General features: G+C 43.5%; 1 protein-coding gene across 1 annotated transcript; it reads left to right on the forward strand.

The window, feature by feature from the left end:
* The first annotated feature begins 1,573 nt into the window (after nucleotides 1–1,573).
* On the forward strand, nucleotides 1,574–20,768 carry rrm2b (ribonucleotide reductase M2 b). The gene is made up of 9 exons (XM_020499927.2): nucleotides 1,574–1,712; nucleotides 4,847–4,999; nucleotides 5,303–5,419; nucleotides 6,189–6,322; nucleotides 6,973–7,067; nucleotides 12,701–12,834; nucleotides 13,205–13,309; nucleotides 17,356–17,469; nucleotides 17,643–20,768. The coding sequence occupies exons 1-9, from the start codon at nucleotides 1,662–1,664 to the stop codon at nucleotides 17,793–17,795; spliced, it is 1,056 nt and encodes a 351-aa protein (XP_020355516.1). The 5' UTR covers nucleotides 1,574–1,661; the 3' UTR covers nucleotides 17,796–20,768.
* Nucleotides 20,769–21,007: the final 239 nt, after the last annotated feature.

The following is a 21,007-nucleotide window of genomic DNA, read 5'->3' on the forward strand; positions in this document are numbered from 1 at the left end:
AGGATACACTGAAATGTGTTTTGTCGGATCAGGCAAATTTTGGAGGGTTCAGGTATACCACTCCAAACCATGTCTTTTACATTGATTTGTGATAAATGGGAGAGGGTCCATTTGGAGAGAAGTGGTTTCAAAAAGTTCACATGGGTAGGCCTGTAGTTATCTGGTGTTGGTTTATAGTTATCAAAGTTAGGCCTATTTGCAGGAAAGATTAAAGAGTCCAATCCTTACTGTGTAGTACATTTTCGATATCAATTTTCAGTCAATCAGAAAAGGATACTAAAACAAACGTTGACCTCCGGAGAGGGAGCAACTTGCATTGTCATTACATAATACTGCCGCAAATAAGGTGCACAGGGAATTAAGACGCTGACCGACCTCTGGTGACGTTGGCTAGCTAAACGCATGCGCAGAAACACGTCACCGGGTCTAACGTAGAGATTATTTTGAGGAGATGGTAAACTTCATTGACATTGTAACGCCCGTTGTGTGCGTTGCCCATGCGTCGTGTTTAGCATTCTTGGCGATTCTGGGCCAAGGAGATCACTCTCAAGGAATGAATTAGAGTCAATTCTAGCTCAAAAACCCAACATTAGCATGAATTACGTGAACAAGAAGTACAACATTACACATTTTCCGAGATAATTAACATGTTCTCTGTAATATAGTTAGTTTTGAAATAGTGTCATTGCATACTATCGAGGAAAATAGGTTTCTCGATTCATGCCGCATTCACGTGCCAGTCGGAGCTAAGAAACTCTGACATGCCTGATTTACTAACTGGTTGAAAACGGCATGTGTGGAACTACAACCAATTATTAAGTCGAACATTCCAGAGTTAACTATTTCTGACAAGCAAGTGAACGTGGTAATAGTGTAACGACCCTGGGCTTCGGGCTAGAAGGTCGAGGTTCGACACCTGCTCCCTGCATTGTTTCATTCATGGGGCCGCAGGGCCAGTAACCGAAAGGTTGAAAGTTCGAATCCCCAAACTGACAATGTAGAAATCTGTCGTTCTGCCCATGAACCGGTAGTTAATCCACCGTTCCTAGGCCGTCATTGAAAATAACAATTTGTTCTTAACTGACTTGCCTGGTAAAATACATTACAATATCTTGACGTTTAGAAGGTATCGCTTAACGATTAGCTTAGCAGCCGTTTGATGCAGCATGACAACGGGTACGCGATGGGTCGACGTATGCCGGCAGAGTTTCGCCATTTATTTATTGCATATTTCCTCTATCTTGGTCGAATTGTGCGTTAAATCAAAGTTGTTTTTTACGAAAATGAAAACTTGTCCGTTTGTCACTTTCACGAGGTTGGAGTAGTAACATGTTCAACTACTTAAGACACTGGCTCTAATCCAGGTTGTGCCTTTAGATTTGGAGAAAATTGAGATCTTAAGACAAACATGTAACATCTCTCACTGACTTGTGGAACTAAACCCCGGCCTGGTCTGTTGCGCCCCGGCCTGGTCTGTTACGTTCCCTCACTTCTCGCGATGTTGCGCCTACGTTTCCTCACTTCTCGCGATGTTGCGCCTACGTTCCCGGCACTTCTCGCGATATTTCGCCTCTGTTTAGAAACGCTGTGACCAGACCAAAGACAACAAGGTGAACACTAGCAGGAGCGACTTCGCTGTTTGAGTGTTGCTTGTTCACGAAATGGACTGCTCAAATCTAACCAATGTACGCACAGAGTCCAAGGATTATCAGGTAACAATAATGTAAACCTGTCGAAATGCCTTTTTTTTCTTCCCATTGTGTATAGTTGTAACGTTATTACTATGCCACATTAAATTGCCTAGTGTGTGAGCTTGTGTAACCTATAAACAAAGACCACTACAACAACGTATCAACAACTGAGAGCTGAGATGTATGTAGTTTAGTCCGTTAAACAGTATGGAACAACCTAAATATTTAGGGCAGGCACCTTTGCGAACGACCGTGATACATTGCTGCAATATTGCTGTATTGATTGTTGATCTAAATTTAAATGTGGTCTAGAAATAACTGCTATCACAAAGAGCATGTTACCAAGATGTAAATGTATAATAGCAGACAACTTATTTATTCATGTCAAATATGTTGCTGCTATTTTATGTAAGAACTGCATTGTCGTAGATGTGTTTTCACCGACGTTATGAAACAGAAGATGGTGTATGGGGTTGCTGCCGGAGCACCGTGCAGCGGCGTACGCTCACTAGTTTCTAATTGACGAGAATAGATGGAGCTGGTCAAACTATTTCTGCTAAATTAATTCAGATACATTCTAAATAAATGATATTTAATTAGCACCACAATTATATGAAACGATAGAATGCCAAACCAAATAAATATGTATAGCAGTAGAGGTAGATAAATAAATGGTGGTTTCTTCCCCGTCTTCTCTCTGGCAGTGGCGAGAATGATGAACTATTAGGCTAGCTGTGTGCACTGCGGAGGACTACTTCAGCCGATCAGACCGTTGGAAAAACATGTGTGTGTCTTCCTTGAGGATGTTCGTAAAACTCCACAGACCCCTCTTGTGCAGTGTAACCCAGAATTATGTGACCACTTGGTTAAGGCGACACCATTTTGCCTAGGACCAGTGGCGACCAGTCATTCAGGGCAGGTGAAGAGCCCCACATTTTTTTGCAAAAAAAAGCTTGCCTGTTTTGCGTGTTATTTTGTCATTAAACGTGTCACATATCAGTTTGTAAACAATGTGTATGTGTGTATATATATATATATATATATCTCTCACTGACTTAATGAAGCTGCATACAAACATGGTCTCTTTTTTAAATGGTATTTTCTTGATTTCGTCAGCTCCAAAATGCAGGTGTTTCAGCCCAGCTCAGTGCTTTCTGTAGTGATGGGGCAAGCCAGCAGAAAATAAGGAGCGTTTCGCCATGATTGGCTCAGTATTCTGTCACTCATGCCAAGTCTAAGGGTAGAGATAGAAAATTATAGCCCCTTGGGTGCTGCAATAGAGTTACATTAGAAGTGCCCATCCAAGAAGGCTCAAGGTCATTGGCCACAGATACAATTATGTCAAATCACGTGATATCTACAGTAGCTTTGATTGGACAGATCATGTCAACATTATACTTTCAAAATCTTGGCAGTCATCATCATGAATCAAGTCGACAATCTACTGACAAATCCTTTTTAATCTTTGTCATATGAAGAGAAATTATATGCTCATCGGCTATTGGACATAAACATTACACAACAAGTTGGAAATCACAAATTCAACAATGAGTGGTTTGGAAGGAATCAGTGGCTGTGTGGTCCCACATCTGGGATTAAGGGTCTCTTTTTTTTCTCCAAATTTAAAATGATAAATATTCAACATTGGCCATGCTGTCAATAAAGCATGATTTGTGCTCCTCTCAAAACAACTGTTACCCCGGATCTGTGAAGTCTTGAACTCGTTGAAGTCAAGTTAATTAACTGGGAAGTCGGGAATACACAAGCTCTGACTGGGAAACCGTCTTGAATGGTCATCTGACTTCAGTGACTTCAAGGCGACTAACTGGAAGGTTGGATATAAACTGGTTGAGAGAATTCCAGGAGTGTGCAAAGCTGTCATCAACGCAAAATGTGGCCACTTTGAAGAATCTCATATAATATATTTAGATTTTCTTAACACTTGTTTTTGGTTAATACATGATTCCATATGTGTTATTTCATAGTTTTGATGTCTTCACTAATATTTTACAATGTAGAAAATAGTACAAAATTAAGAAAAACCCTTGAATGAGTAGGTGTGTCTACTCTCGACTGGTACTGTATTTACATTAGTCCATAGCCTACAAATAGCCCCAGTATACCATGTAGTCGTAGGCCAATTAGAGTATAGCCTACTCTAAACTATTGTTGTTTGTTCCTGAACTGGCCCGAATGGCAGAGCTATCATTCAGCACCAGAATTTGGTTCAACTTCTTTAAATAACATCATCCTGGGACTGCCCTTTCAGCATATTTTGCTTAAAATTACATTTATAGTCCTTTCGCTTCAAATAACCAAGTTCTGTCTAATAGTCCTACTCATCACTTATCATTACAAATAGGAGATGATCACTTCTCACCATGGTGCTCTTTAGTAATGTTAGATCAAAACTGAATTAATGTCTCTCAAGATCACATAATGATTCATTTTCATTTTGCATAACCGAGCCTAATATAATAGCATAGCCTGTAACGTTACTGTTACACCAACACCTAATTTCAATGAGATTTTAAGATGGTTAGCTGAAGCCGAATAGTCAAAATGTAGAATGCGGCAGAACTCAACAGCGCTCACCGCTAGAGAGGATATATACTTTGAAACAAAATACAGAAAGGCTAATAGTTTAACAGCATCTGCTTTAATTCACTCACCAAACAGTAATTCACAAATATCTAAATGACCATGAAACTAATTGAGATCACATGACTGGCCCAGAGCAACACATGACTGGCCCAGAGCAACACATGACTGGCCCAGAGCAACACATGGAGATGCAGTCTGAATGGTAAAACATGAAGAATTATCATTCACCATTGACAGTGATGATGACCTATTTTTAAAAATACGTATGACTAACTTGGTGTTTGAGGGAATTCTTGAACCATTATTTAACTAGGGTTTAGACAATAGCCTGTGTGGCCATAGGTAGATCAGCTGTTTCAGCGACTTTGTACTAATGTACAACATTCAATATTCTCCAACCAGTGGTAACACAACAGAAGGTGCATTTCTTTGCTATCTGTATCTCTGATACGCCTAACATTCTAAAAGGCTATCAAATATATTTCAGTTGATGTTTAGGTGACTGTATGCTGTAAGATGAAGAAGCTGTGGTCTTCAATTGTTTCATACAGAACAGCCACAAAGACACAGACCAGCAGCACTGCACAGAGGATGAGCCCTTGCTTAGAGACAACCCCAGGCGTTTTGTCATCTTCCCAATCCAGTACCCTGACATCTGGAGGATGTACAAACAGGCCCAGGCCTCCTTCTGGACAGTGGAAGAGGTGGGGGCTAATTAACTTGAATTCCAAATGCTGCCTATTCCCTGTAAAGAGCAAGACAGTCGTCAGAATACATGAAACAATACTCCCTCATTTTGAATGTGTGAAAACTGAAGGCTGTCGCTTGCTAGATTGATGTGTGGTTTGTAAAGCCTAATGTCAGGAGAGCGAGGCAATATGCTACATACAAGACACAAAGTCTCACTCACTTAAAAAACAAAGCACGGTTTAATGTAGGTGGTTGATGTGTGGTTAGGAGGTGGTTGAAGTGTGGAACTGTTTTGTAACCAACTGTCTGTGCTGCAGGTGGATCTATCTAAGGACCTGGCACACTGGGACAACTTGAAGCCTGATGAGAAACACTTCATCTCTCACATCTTAGCTTTCTTCGCTGCCAGCGACGGCATCGTCAACGAGAACCTTGTGAGTCCCTCTCTTAGGAACCCTGGTCTGTAGGGCGTTAGGAACCCTGGCCTCTAGGGCGTTAGGAACCCTGGTCTGTAGGGCGTTAGGAACCCTGGTCTCTAGGGCGTTAGGAACCCTGGTCTGTAGGGCATTAGGAACCCTGGTCTGTAGGGCGTTAGGAACCCTGGTCTGTAGGGCGTTAGGAACCCTGGTCTGTAGGGTGTTAGGAACCCTGGTCTGTAGGGCGTTAGGAACCCTGGTCTGTAGGGCGTTAGGAACCCTGGTCTGTAGGGCGTTAGGAACCCTGGTCTGTAGGGCATTAGGAACCCTGGTCTGTAGGGCGTTAGGAACCATGGCGTTAGGAACCAATGGAGATTCTCCACTGAGCTGGCTTTTTGGTCCAGGACTCGACATCCAGGAAACTGTGTCTGGGAAACTGCCCCATAAGTTTTGTTCTAGATCATGGATGTAGCTATACAGTAGTACTGTATTATACTGTATTCTCACCCCAGCCTATTTGTTGTTGATGTAGCTATACAGTAGTACTGTATTATACGGTATTCTCACCCCAGCCTATTCATCCTTCATCCTATTGTACCTTTATTTAACTAGGCAAGTCAGTTAAGAACAAATTCTTATTTTCAATGACGGCCTAGGAACAGTGGGTTAACTGCATGTTCAGGGGCAGAACAACAGATTTTTACCTTGATCTTGCAACCTTTCGATTACTAATCCAACGCTCTAACCACTAGGCTATGCTGCCGACCCACTGTTATCCATCCCTCAGGTCCAGAGGTTTAGTCAGGAGGTACAGCTTCCAGAGGCCCGATCCTTCTATGGGTTCCAGATCCTCATAGAGAACATCCATTCTGAGATGTATGGCATGCTCATCAACACTTACATCAGGGACTCTGAGGAGAGGTACGTGACTATAGTCTAATGAGATGTATGGCATGCTCATCAACACTTACTTCAGGGACTCTGAGGAGAGGTACGTGACTATAGTCTAATGAGATGTATGGCATGCTCATCAACACTTACATCAGGGACTCTGAGGAGAGGTACGTGACTATAGTCTAATGAGATGTATGGCATGCTCATCAACACTTACATCAGGGACTCTGAGGAGAGGTACGTGACTATAGTCTAATGAGATGTATGGCATGCTCATCAACACTTACATCAGGGACTCTGAGGAGAGGTACGTGACTATAGTCTAATGAGATGTATGGTATGCTCATCAATACTTACATCAGGGACTCTGAGGCCCGCATCATGAAGCATCTCAGAGTAGGTGTAGTGATCTAGGATCAGGTCTTCCCTGTTGTCCATGTAACCTTATTCATTATGATCCAAAAGGCAACACTGATCCTAGATCAGCACTCCTCCTGTGTTATGCATTATGAACACAGGCCCTGATATCCTCACCAGGTGGTATATGAAGCTCATTTTGTCAGTTGAGGAGATCATTGTGGTGAAACGGTGATACTAGACTTTGAGGAGGGTTTGGTTGGTGCATGTTTTGATCTACAGGCACAAATGTTCTAAACCTGTTCTCCTTGTCTGTACAGGGAGCATTTGTTCAATGCCATTCAGACTATGCCGTGTGTGAGAAGGAAAGCAGACTGGGCGATCCAGTGGATCTCTGACACCAAATCCACCTTCGGTGAGTTCTTGAAAAAGGAACAGTCTCACAGCTGTAACATCCTCATTGCTATAGTAACAGTGTTCACCCTGGACAATGCATGGCTACGACATGATCCTCATTGCTATAGTAACAGTGTTCACCCTGGACAATGCATGGCTAGGACATGATCCTCATTGCTATAGTAACAGTGTTCACCCTGGACAATGCATGGCTAGGACATGATCCTCATTGCTATAGTAACAGTGTTCACCCTGGACAATGCATGGCTAGGACATGATCCTCATTGCTATAGTAACAGTGTTCACCCTGGACAATGCATGGCTACGACATGATCCTCATTGCTATAGTAACAGTGTCCACCCTGGACAGTGCATGGCTACGACATGATCCTCATTGCTATAGTAACAGTGTTCACCCTGGACAATGCATGGCTACGACATGATCCTCATTGCTATAGTAACAGTGTTCACCCTGGACAATGCATGGCTAGGACATGATCCTCATTGCTATAGTAACAGTGTTCACCCTGGACAATGCATGGCTAGGACATGATCCTCATTTCTATAGTAACAGTGTTCACCCTGGACAATGCATGGCTACGACATGATCCTCATTGCTATAGTAACAGTGTCCACCCTGGACAGTGCATGGCTAGGACATGATCCTAATTGCTATAGTAACAGTGTCCACCCTGGACAATGCATGGCTACGACATGATCCTCATTGCTATAGTAACAGTGTCCACCCTGGACAATGCATGGCTACGACATGATCCTCATTGCTATAGTAACAGTGTTCACCCTGGACAATGCATGGCTACGACATGATCCTCATTGCTATAGTAACAGTGTCCACCCTGGACAATGCATGGCTACGACATGATCCTCATTACTATAGTAACAGTGTCCACCCTGGACAATCCATGGCTAGGACATTATCCTCATTGCTATAGTAACAGTGTCCACCCTGGACAGTGCATGGCTAGGACATGATCCTAATTGCTATAGTAACAGTGTCCACCCTGGACAATGCATGGCTAGGACATGATCCTCATTGCTATAGTAACAGTGTCCACCCTGGACAATGCATGGCTAGGACATGATCCTCATTGCTATAGTAACAGTGTTCACCCAATGCATGGCTAGGACATGATCCTCATTGCTATAGTAACAGTGTCCACCCTGGACAGTGCATGGCTAGGACATGATCCTCATTGCTATAGTAACATTGTCCACCCTGGACAGTGCATGGCTAGGACACGATCCTCATTGCTATAGTAACAGTGTTCACCCAATGCATGGCTAGGACATGATCCTCATTGCTATAGTAACAGTGTCCACCCAATGCATGGCTAGGACATGATCCTCATTGCTATAGTAACAGTGTCCACCCAATGCATGGCTAGGACATGATCCTCATTGCTATAGTAACAGTGTCCACCCAATGCATGGCTAGGACATGATCCTCATTGCTATAGTAACAGTGTCCACCCAATGCATGGCTAGGACATGATCCTCATTGCTATAGTAACAGTGTCCACCCAATGCATGGCTAGGACATGATCCTCATTGCTATAGTAACAGTGTCCACCCAATGCATGGCTAGGACATGATCCTCATTGCTATAGTAACAGTGTTCACCCAATGCATGGCTAGGACATGATCCTCATTGCTATAGTAACAGTGTCCACCCAATGCATGGCTAGGACATGATCCTCATTGCTATAGTAACAGTGTTCACCCTGGACAGTGCATGGCTAGGACATGATCCTCATTGCTATAGTAACAGTGTCCACCCAATGCATGGCTAGGACATGATCCTCATTGCTATAGTAACAGTGTCCACCCAATGCATGGCTAGGACATGATCCTCATTGCTATAGTAACAGTGTCCACCCAATGCATGGCTAGGACATGATCCTCATTGCTATAGTAACAGTGTCCACCCAATGCATGGCTAGGACATGATCCTCATTGCTATAGTAACAGTGTCCACCCAATGCATGGCTAGGACATGATCCTCATTGCTATAGTAACAGTGCCCACCCAATGCATGGCTAGGACATGATCCTCATTGCTATAGTAACAGTGTCCACCCAATGCATGGCTAGGACATGATCCTCATTGCTATAGTAACAGTGTCCACCCAATGCATGGCTAGGACATGATCCTCATTGCTATAGTAACAGTGTCCACCCAATGCATGGCTAGGACATGATCCTCATTGCTATAGTAACAGTGTCCACCCAATGCATGGCTAGGACATGATCCTCATTGCTATAGTAACAGTGTCCACCCAATGCATGGCTAGGACATGATCCTCATTGCTATAGTAACAGTGTCCACCCAATGCATGGCTAGGACATGATCCTCATTGCTATAGTAACAGTGTCCACCCAATGCATGGCTAGGACATGATCCTCATTGCTATAGTAACAGTGTCCACCCAATGCATGGCTAGGACATGATCCTCATTGCTATAGTAACAGTGTCCACCCAATGCATGGCTAGGACATGATCCTCATTGCTATAGTAACAGTGTCCACCCAATGCATGGCTAGGACATGATCCTCATTGCTATAGTAACAGTGTCCACCCAATGCATGGCTAGGACATGATCCTCATTGCTATAGTAACAGTGTCCACCCAATGCATGGCTAGGACATGATCCTCATTGCTATAGTAACAGTGTCCACCCAATGCATGGCTACGACATGATCCTCATTGCTATAGTAACAGTGTCCACCCAATGCATGGCTAGGACATGATCCTCATTGCTATAGTAACAGTGTCCACCCAATGCATGGCTACGACATGATCCTCATTGCTATAGTAACAGTGTCCACCCAATGCATGGCTAGGACATGATCCTCATTGCTATAGTAACAGTGTCCACCCAATGCATGGCTAGGACATGATCCTCATTGCTATAGTAACAGTGTCCACCCAATGCATGGCTAGGACATGATCCTCATTGCTATAGTAACAGTGTCCACCCAATGCATGGCTAGGACATGATCCTCATTGCTATAGTAACAGTGTCCACCCAAATGCATAGCTAGGACATGATCCTCATTGCTATAGTAACAGTGTCCACCCAATGCATGGCTAGGACATGATCCTCATTGCTATAGTAACAGTGTCCACCCAATGCATGGCTAGGACATGATCCTCATTGCTATAGTAACAGTGTCCACCCAATGCATGACTAGGACATGATCCTCATTGCTATAGTAACAGTGTCCACCCAATGCATGGCTAGGACATGATCCTCATTGCTATAGTAACAGTGTCCACCCAATGCATGGCTAGGACATGATCCTCATTGCTATAGTAACAGTGTCCACCCAATGCATGGCTAGGACATGATCCTCATTGCTATAGTAACAGTGTCCACCCAATGCATGGCTAGGACATGATCCTCATTGCTATAGTAACATTGTCCACCCAATGCATGGCTAGGACATGATCCTCATTGCTATAGTAACAGTGTTCACCCTGGACAATGCATGGCTAGGACATGATCCTCATTGCTATAGTAACAGTGTTCACCCTGGACAATGCATGGCTAGGACATGATCCTCATTGCTATAGTAACAGTGTTCACCCTGGACAATGCATGGCTAGGACATGATCCTCATTGCTATAGTAACAGTGTTCACCCAATGCATGGCTAGGACATGATCCTCATTGCTATAGTAACAGTGTCCACCCAATGCATGGCTAGGACATGATCCTCATTGCTATAGTAACAGTGTCCACCCAATGCATGGCTAGGACATGATCCTCATTGCTATAGTAACAGTGTCCACCCAATGCATGGCTAGGACATGATCCTCATTGCTATAGTAACAGTGTCCACCCAATGCATGGCTAGGACATGATCCTCATTGCTATAGTAACAGTGTCCACCCAATGCATGGCTAGGACATGATCCTCATTGCTATAGTAACAGTGTCCACCCAATGCATGGCTAGGACATGATCCTCATTGCTATAGTAACAGTGTCCACCCAATGCATGGCTAGGACATGATCCTCATTGCTATAGTAACAGTGTCCACCCAATGCATGGCTAGGACATGATCCTCATTGCTATAGTAACAGTGTTCACCCAATGCATGGCTAGGACATGATCCTCATTGCTATAGTAACAGTGTCCACCCAATGCATGGCTAGGACATGATCCTCATTGCTATAGTAACAGTGTCCACCCAATGCATGGCTAGGACATGATCCTCATTGCTATAGTAATAGTGTCCACCCAATGCATGGCTAGGACATGATCCTCATTGCTATAGTAACAGTGTCCACCCAATGCATGGCTAGGACATGATCCTCATTGCTATAGTAACAGTGTCCACCCAATGCATGGCTAGGACATGATCCTCATTGCTATAGTAACAGTGTCCACCCAATGCATGGCTAGGACATGATCCTCATTGCTATAGTAACAGTGTCCACCCAATGCATGGCTAGGACATGATCCTCATTGCTATAGTAACAGTGCCCACCCAATGCATGGCTAGGACATGATCCTCATTGCTATAGTAACAGTGTCCACCCAATGCATGGCTAGGACATGATCCTCATTGCTATAGTAACAGTGTCCACCCAATGCATGGCTAGGACATGATCCTCATTGCTATAGTAACAGTGTCCACCCAATGCATGGCTAGGACATGATCCTCATTGCTATAGTAACAGTGTCCACCCAATGCATGGCTAGGACATGATCCTCATTGCTATAGTAACAGTGTCCACCCAATGCATGGCTAGGACATGATCCTCATTGCTATAGTAACAGTGTCCACCCAATGCATGGCTAGGACATGATCCTCATTGCTATAGTAACAGTGTCCACCCAATGCATGGCTAGGACATGATCCTCATTGCTATAGTAACAGTGCCCACCCAATGCATGGCTAGGACATGATCCTCATTGCTATAGTAACAGTGTCCACCCAATGCATGGCTAGGACATGATCCTCATTGCTATAGTAACAGTGTCCACCCAATGCATGGCTAGGACATGATCCTCATTGCTATAGTAACAGTGTCCACCCAATGCATGGCTAGGACATGATCCTCATTGCTATAGTAACAGTGTCCACCCAATGCATGGCTAGGACATGATCCTCATTGCTATAGTAACAGTGTCCACCCAATGCATGGCTAGGACATGATCCTCATTGCTATAGTAACAGTGTCCACCCTGGACAATGCATGGCTAGGACATGATCCTCATTGCTATAGTAACAGTGTCCACCCAATGCATGGCTAGGACATGATCCTCATTGCTATAGTAACAGTGTCCACCCAATGCATGGCTAGGACATGATCCTCATTGCTATAGTAACAGTGTTCACCCAATGCATGGCTAGGACATGATCCTCATTGCTATAGTAACAGTGTCCACCCAATGCATGGCTAGGACATGATCCTCATTGCTATAGTAACAGTGTTCACCCAATGCATGGCTAGGACATGATCCTCATTGCTATAGTAACAGTGTTTCATATGTGTCTTTGGATAGTTATTTTGTGCGTTCATTCTTCGTTTAATAATTCAGCCTTCGCTGCTATTTATACAAAAAAAAATAATGCTGCCATTCTTTAATTAAACCATTCTTTCATGTTTCAATTCCTCCACAGGGGAGCGGATAGTAGCGTTCGCTGCAGTGGAGGGCATCTTCTTCTCAGGGTCATTTGCTGCTATTTATTGGTTGAAGAAGAGAGGCCTGATGCCTGGGCTCACCTACTCCAACGAGCTCATCAGCAGAGACGAGGTTAGATGCTCTGTGTACTTTCTCAACTCTGAACCTCCAAACCAGTTCCACTGGCTCTTTTTTTAGTTGTTCCCTTCTAATCAGGAAGTAATTTACACCTCCCAGGTGAGTGTAATTAACTAGCAGGTAGTAAACATAAACACAAAGTGTTTGGGTCCTCTTGGACTGGGATTGAACAGTCCAGTTTTAGTCTCTTTTCAAAGGACATCTAAGCTACATCTTGATGCAGCACGAACATTTTCCAGTGAAGTCTCAACATTTTGCCGTTATTTGATTAGAAAAGTAGCAACAGCTAAAATGTATTGACCTCCCTGCCAATATAAGTGTCACTATAGACTATTGATCTTTTAATGTGTGTTTGTATCTTCAGGGCCTGCACTGTAACTTTGCCTGTCTGTTGTACAGCTACATAGTGAAGAAACCGTCAGAGGACAGGGTGAAGGACATTATCACCAAAGCTGTCAGCATTGAGCAGGTGAGTCCGTGAAATGAATACTGTCTAACAGAAGTAGATGCATGACTCTCGCCTAGTGCTGTTGACCGTATTACCTCCACACCAGAGTCATGATGGCAGTCAAATTCCACGTGACGGTTTAGGTGATTAGGCTTCTCCAAGCTCTGATGCTGCGGATGGTCATTAGTAGCCTACCAAACTGAATAACAGCCTGGTACTCAGCACTCTATTGTCCCACTAGTCACTTTGACATCAATGCTAATCTAATCAAACACTCCATGAGAGCTCATCAGGTCATGTTGCGCAACATTTCAATAGGCTATGGAATTGCGTGAGAACCGAGTGATGGCCTCTATTAAAAAGAGGAGGATCCCATCAGACTTCTATAGACTAGGCCTACTATATTTATTTCTCAACTTTCCTAATATTAAGCACTTGGCTTGTCTTTGCAACAGGAGTATAGCTTACCTGATGGGAAAAGCGTCCTCCATTCGCTATTTACAAGCATTTCATTACACTCACAATAACATCTGCTAAATATGTGTATGTGACCAGTAAATTTGATTTTGAAGTGCATTGATGACATATTTTTCCCGCTGCCCATTTCGATACAGGCGCTTATGATAAGGGTACATTCTGAATAAAAACAAATTTCACAAATATTTAGTATATTTAAAGACAAGATTAAATCAGCAATAGTCTGATGGGTGACAATATTAGCCTATCACTTGTGAATGATATATGATGACTTGTGAATGATGTACACCTCATGTAGCCTAGCCCATAGGCCTATATGTTTTTACAAGGTTTGTATCACAACTACAGTGGCCAAATAACTTAAAATCAAGCACATTAATCCGCTTTATAAGGGGCATAGAGCCTAACTGGCATATACAGTGGGGAGAACAAGTATTTGATACACTGCCGATTTTGCAGGTTTTCCAACTTACAAAGCATGTAGAGGTCTGTAATTTTTTATCACAAGTATTCTTCAACTGTGAGAGCCGGAATCTAAAACAAAAATCCAGAAAATCATATTGTATGGTTTTTAAGTAATTGATTTGCATTTTATTGCATGACATAAGTATTTGATACTTATGTCTATGAAGGAGAGGTTGAACAGGCTGGTAATAGGGGTTGTGACAATGGCGGTGGACAGTTTCAGAAGTGGAGGGTCCAGATTGTCAAGCCCAGCTGATTTGTATTGGTCCAGGTTTTGCAGCTCTTTCAGAACATCTGTTATCTGGATTTGGGTAAAGGAGAAGCTGGGGAGGCGTGGGCGGGTAGCTGCGGGGGGGGGGGGAGCTGTTGGCAAAGGTTGGAGTAGCCAGGAGGAAGGCATGGCCAGCCGTTGAGAAATGCTTGTTGAAGTTTTCGATTATCACGGATTTATCGGTGGTGACTGTGTTACCTAGCCTCAGTGCAGTGGGCAGCTGGGAGGAGGTGCTCTTGTTCTCCATGGATTTATCGGTGGTGACTGTGTTACCTAGCCTCAGTGCAGTGGGCAGCTGGGAGGAGGTGCTCTTGTTCTCCATGGATTTATCAGTGGTGACCGTGTTACCTAGCCTCAGTGCAGTGGGCAGCTGGGAGGAGGTGCTCTTGTTCTCCATGGATTTATCGGTGGTGACCGTGTTACCTAGCCTCAGTGCAGTGGGCAGCTGGGAGGAGGTGCTCTTGTTCTCCATGGATTTATCGGTGGTGACTGTGTTACCTAGCCTCAGTGTAGTGGGCAGCTGGGAGGAGGTGCTCTTGTTCTCCATGGATTTATCGGTGCTGACTGTGTTACCTAGCCTCAGTGCAGTGGGCAGCTGGGAGGAGGTGCTCTTGTTCTCCATGGATTTATCAGTGGTGACCGTGTTACCTAGCCTCAGTGCAGTGGGCAGCTGGGAGGAGGTGATCTTGTTCTCCATGGATTTATCGGTGGTGACCGTGTTACCTAGCCTCAGTGCAGTGGGCAGCTGGGAGGAGGTGCTCTTGTTCTCCATGGATTTATCAGTGGTGACCGTGTTACCTAGCCTCAGTGCAGTGGGCAGCTGGGAGGAGGTGCTCTTGTTCTCCATGGATTTATCAGTGGTGACCGTGTTACCTAGCTTCAGTGCAGTGGGCAGCTGGGAGGAGGTGCTCTTATTCTCCATGGATTTATCGGTGGTGACCGTGTTACCTAGCCTCAGTGCAGTGGGAAGCTGGGAGGAGGTGCTCTTATTCTCCATGGACTTTAGTGTCCCAGAACTTTTTGGAGTTAGAGCTACAGGATGCAATTTTCTGCTTGAAAAAGCTAGCCTCTGACTGACTGCGTGTATTGGTTCCTGACTTCCCTGAACAGTTGCATATCGCGGGGACTATTCGATGCTATTGCAGTCCGCCACAGGGCAGTCAGGTCTGGGGTGAACCAAGGGCTATATCTGTTCTTAGTTCTGCATTTTTTGGAACGGAGCATGCTTATCTAAAATGGTGAGGAAGTTACTTTTAAAGAATGACCAGGCATCCTCAACTGACGGGATGAGGTCAATATCCTTCCAGGATACCCGGGCCAGGTCGATTAGAAAGGACTGCTCGCAGAAGTGTTTTAGGGAGCGTTTGACAGTGATGAGGGGTGGTCGTTTGACCGCGGACCCGTAGCGGATACAGGCAATGATCACTGAGATCCCGATTTGAAGACAGCAGATGTGTATTTGGGGGGCAAGTTGGTCAGGATAATGTCTATTAGGGTGCCCATGTTTACGGATTTAGGGTTGTACCTGGTGGGTTCCTTGATGATTTGTATGAGATTGTCTTCACTTGTAGCCTGTGAGAAAGACCTGACTATGTGATGGAGTGTGCAGCAGTCTGGGAGAAGGGCACACTGGCAGCAAAAGGCATGGATTTGTTTAGGGTGCGTTACGGCCACACAAAGGGGATGCAGCCGTGAAATTCTATGCATTGTCAAGTGCTTGTCAAATTGTGAACGAGTGACTGATGTAGTGTGTACAGCCTGCGCAAAAATACAAAGTAGAGCTCATGCCTTTCAAGTGACTTTATTCAAATCATCATTAGAGTCGCAACAAAGCAGCCGTACAATGTATAAAACATAAAGCACACTGTTTGTGGAACAACTAAAGTTACATTAATAACTCTAAATTAAGATATAGGAGTACCTATTTCTTTGTGAACCCTCAACACAGAAAAGCCGCATGTGCACCCTCCCTCAAATCGTTTGGAGAAAATGTCCTTCCTATTTTATTCAGCCTGGTTCAAATGTTTTCTAGATACTATAAAATAATGACACGGAATTCTAAGCTAATCTTGTCTGCTAAATGAACTAGTCTAGCCCACAGCCAGATCAGGCTATAACGTATGGACAATTCTGATTTATACTATTCTGTTCTTCTGAAGTAGACTACATTTTCTTCATGTTTCTTTAGACCGGTCTAAAATAAATAATGGCTTTATTGCGGTAGATGTTCCCAAAGGTCTGCATCAGTGGCTTGTAGGCTGTGTGGAAGCCAGGAGATGCTGAATGTGTTTGTTAATTAACGGTCAATTACCGTGAGACCGACAGTTATTTGCTTGACAATCACCAGTTGACAAAATTTGGTTACAGCCACAGCCCTACTCTCGCCATTATAAAAATATACTTAATTGTAAATCCATTAAAAACAGTGAGGTTTGGTTCATAGACCTTTTATCATACAGATACAATTACTATCTAACAATGATCTAGAACATATCCATAATGGCACATTTTACAGTGAATCTGGAACGTGTCCAGAAGGACACATTTTACAGTGAATCTGGAACGTGTCCAGAAGGACACATTTTACAGTGAATCTGGAACGTGTCCAGAAGGACACATTTTACAGTGAATCTGGAACGTGTCCAGAAGGACACATTTTACAGTGAATCTGGAACGTGTCCAGAAGGACACATTTTACAGTGAATCTGGAACGTGTCCAGAAGGACACATTTTAACGGGAATCTGGAACGTGTCCAGAAGGACACATTTTAACGGGAATCTGGAACGTGTCCATAATGACACATTTTTACGTGAATCTGGAACGTGTCCATAACCACACATGTTCCCATTTCAGGAGTTTCTGACAGAAGCCTTACCTGTGGATCTGATTGGGATTAATGGTGTGCTGATGAAGCAGTACATTGAGTTTGTGGCAGACCGTTTACTCCAAGACCTGGGATTGGCCAAGGTGAGTCTTTCCTTATTATTTTGACTCTTCAACAGAGTAATTTGATATTGTTAGTGTGTAGGTAGTGTATACATGGGGCCAGCCTCCAACTCATGGATTGATAGGATGTCATGCTTGGCTTGACAATGACAAAATAAAGTTGGAAAGAGCAAAACGAATGCTTTCTATCCCAGGTCTATCTGACAGAAAACCCCTTCGACTTCATGGAGTCCATCTCACTGGAAGGGAAAACAAACTTCTTTGAGAAGCGTGTGGCTGAGTACCAGAGGTATGGAGTGATGTCAAACACCATGAACTGTGACTTCACCCTTGATGCAGACTTCTAGTTAAAACACATGGTTCCACGTGAAGAAAAAGAGGAGGCTTCAGGAGTTCCATAATAACCTCAGATGCAATTGGAGGGGAATCCTGATTGGAAGAATTATAACCACATAGGTGCTGAGTGGCATAACATCAATCCAAGTACAGGCACTCGTGTGGGTTTGAAAATGGAAAAAGGCCACACATTATTACACTTGACCTGTATATTGAATTTACATTTGTTGTATTTTATCTTGATTTAACAAGGACTTCACACTGACAATGGCAGCAATACTAGTGAACCAATGCAATGGTTTTAATAAGTGTAACCGATGTGAAATGGCTAGCTAGTTAGCGGTGGTGTGCGCTAATAGCATTTCAATCGGTGACATCCCTCGCTCTGAGACCTTGAAGTAGTTGTTCCCCTTGCTCTGCAAAGGGTTGTGGCTTTTGTGGAGCGATGGGTAACGATGCTTCGAGGGTGGCTGTTGATGTGTGCAGAGGGTCCCTGGTTCGAGCCTAGGTAGGGGCGAGGAGAGGGACAGAAGCTAAACATAAGGAGTTATTGATCAATGCCTTTTGTTTGTTTTATCAAATGAATACTGCTCATAGTCTCTCTCTGATAATCATTTGTTATAGGTGCATAGCTAGAACTATTAGGAAGAATGTGTGTGAGAGTGTGTGTTTGCAAAACTTGCCCCGTGTGGAACACCACAATATTTTCTTTTGTATCCCACCTGCTTCTACATATTTCCAGCTCCATCACTTATCAATGCTTTCTTTTTGTAGACAGCCACTGTCAAATTAAGGCCCTCCCCCTGGCGCTAGCTAGTTGGTAGTGCTGGCAGTGGCTATGCTACATGCTAGCTGACGTTTTGAAAAGATGGCAACGGACTGGCAAGCTTTAACTGATTTAAGCCAAGTTAATATCCAGTTGTCTCAGAGAGCTGTTATCCTCCGGGCCGGGATCTGTCTGATCGTAGTTTGGGTGGAATTGGGTCTTGACGCCTGTGTTGTAACTTTAATGTGTTACAGAGTTAATGTTTAAGTTAATTCATGGAGCTGGATCTAAACATATTTCTTTACAGTTATTTACATATTGATTTGTATTGAATTACGCTTTTTGACTGCAAGTTCCAGAATGCCTTGCGACAGGAATGAGAGCGATAAGGCGCCAATTATGTGCAGGTGCAAGTTGATTAAGCTGACTTTCCGATAGCATCTTGTCTGCATTGCTCTGTAGTATCTAAAGCTGTTAAATGTAACGTGAACAAGTATTCTTACTAAAAGAAGCTTTCATATCAAACCCGACGTCCCGAGTCATTGAAGTTAGTTAATCTAAAAGCCTGAGCTTTACCCGTCATGAGTGATTTTTCTCCACGGGGGCGGCCTCTTCGGTGGGAAAAAGCAAGGAGCTCCGGTTATTCGACAGGGGCCCTCCAGGATCAAGTGAATACAATTGTGAAGCACGAGGAACAAAAGAAGACAAAAATATATATCAGGAAAAGGTACACACATTTAGCTATCTGTAAATAGGAATTGTCGTAGCATTGGCAACATTTTTTTTTGCTGTGTAGCTTTGTGTTGTTGGCTGGCTAGCGTGTTAACTTGCTAATATTAGACGCTAGCTAGCTTAATTTGCTATTTTTAAGTACTGGCTTTGTTTTGATAGCTTAGTTTCCAGCTAGTTAGCTAGCCATTTTCATTAGCATTAATGTTTTCATTCGTGTTTTCAATTTTCTTTTTTGATATTTTCTTTTTTGATATTTTCACTGGTATTGTTTAACAAACACGCCTCTAAAGAAAATGAGAATTAAAAACAGGTTCAGCCCCTGGTTCGACCGTGATCTTGCAGAGTTTCTCCACCTCAAGAATTGCATTTGGCAAAAGGCTCGGCATACTCAGGCTGACTGGTATATTCGTTCAAGCAAATGAGAAATAAGTGCACTCAAGCTATCCGGAAGGCTAAAGTTAGTTACTTTAATGAGCAGTTCTCTCTCTGGGTCTAATCCTAAGAAGTTTTGGAAAATGAACCCTCCTCCTCACAGCTGCCCATGTCCATTAATGTTGATGATGTGGTTGTTACTGACAAGGAGCACATGTCCCTTAAAGTTGATGATGTGGTTGTTACTGACAAGAAGCCCATGTCCCTTAATGATGATGATGTGGTTGTTACTGACAGGCAGCACATGTCCCTTAATGTTGATGATGTGGTTGTTACTGACAAGGAGCACATGGCTGAGCTCTTTAATCACCACTTCATTAAGTCAGGATTCCTATTTGACTCAGCCATGTCTTCTTACCCGTCCAAAATGTCCTCATCTCCCACCCCTTCTAATGTGACTCCTTATAGGACACATCACTGCACTCTATACTCCTCTGTAAACTGGTCATCTCTGTATACCTGTTGCAAGACACACTAGTTGATGCTTGTTTATAAAACCCTCTTAGGCCTCACTCCCCCCTATCTGAGATATCTACTGCAGCCCTCATCCTCCACAAACAACACCTGTTCTGCCAGTCACATTCTGTTAAAGGTCCCCAAAGCACACACATCCCTGGGTCGCTCCTCTTTTCAGTTCGCTGCAGCTAGCTACTGGAACGAGCTGCAACCAACACTCAAACTGGACAGTTTTATCTTGTCTCTTCATTAAAAGACTCAATCATGGACACTCTTACTGACAGTTGTAGCTGCTTCGTATGATGTATATGTCGTCTCTACCTTCTTGACCTTTGTGCTGTTGACTGTGCCCAATAATGTTTGTGTACCATGTTTTGTGTTGCTACCATGTTGTTGTCTTGGGTATCTCTTTAAGTAGTGTTGTGTCTCTTGTTGTGATGTGTGTTTTTGTCCTATATTGTATTTATTTATTTTAATCCCAGGCCTCCGTCTCCACAAGGCCTTTTGGTCGTCATTGTAAAAAATAATTAGTTCTTAACTGACTTAGTTAAATAAAGTTTTACAATATGTATATAATAAATGTTGTCTTAGGTCTTTATGTAGTGTTTTGTCCTATATTTATTTTTAATCCCGGGCCTCCGTCCCTGCAGGAGGCCTTTTGGTAAGCCTTCCAGAATGGTCCTGTATTTGGCTCCATCAATCTTCCCAGCTCCATCCATCTTCCCATACATTTTAACCATCTTCCCTGTCCCTGCTGAAGAAAAGCAGGCCCAAACCATGATGCTGCCACCACCATGTTTGACAGTGGGAATGGTGTGTTCAGGGTGATGAGCTGTG

Source organism: Oncorhynchus kisutch, linkage group LG14, assembly GCF_002021735.2.
Source record: "Oncorhynchus kisutch isolate 150728-3 linkage group LG14, Okis_V2, whole genome shotgun sequence".
Taxonomy (NCBI): domain Eukaryota; kingdom Metazoa; phylum Chordata; class Actinopteri; order Salmoniformes; family Salmonidae; genus Oncorhynchus; species Oncorhynchus kisutch.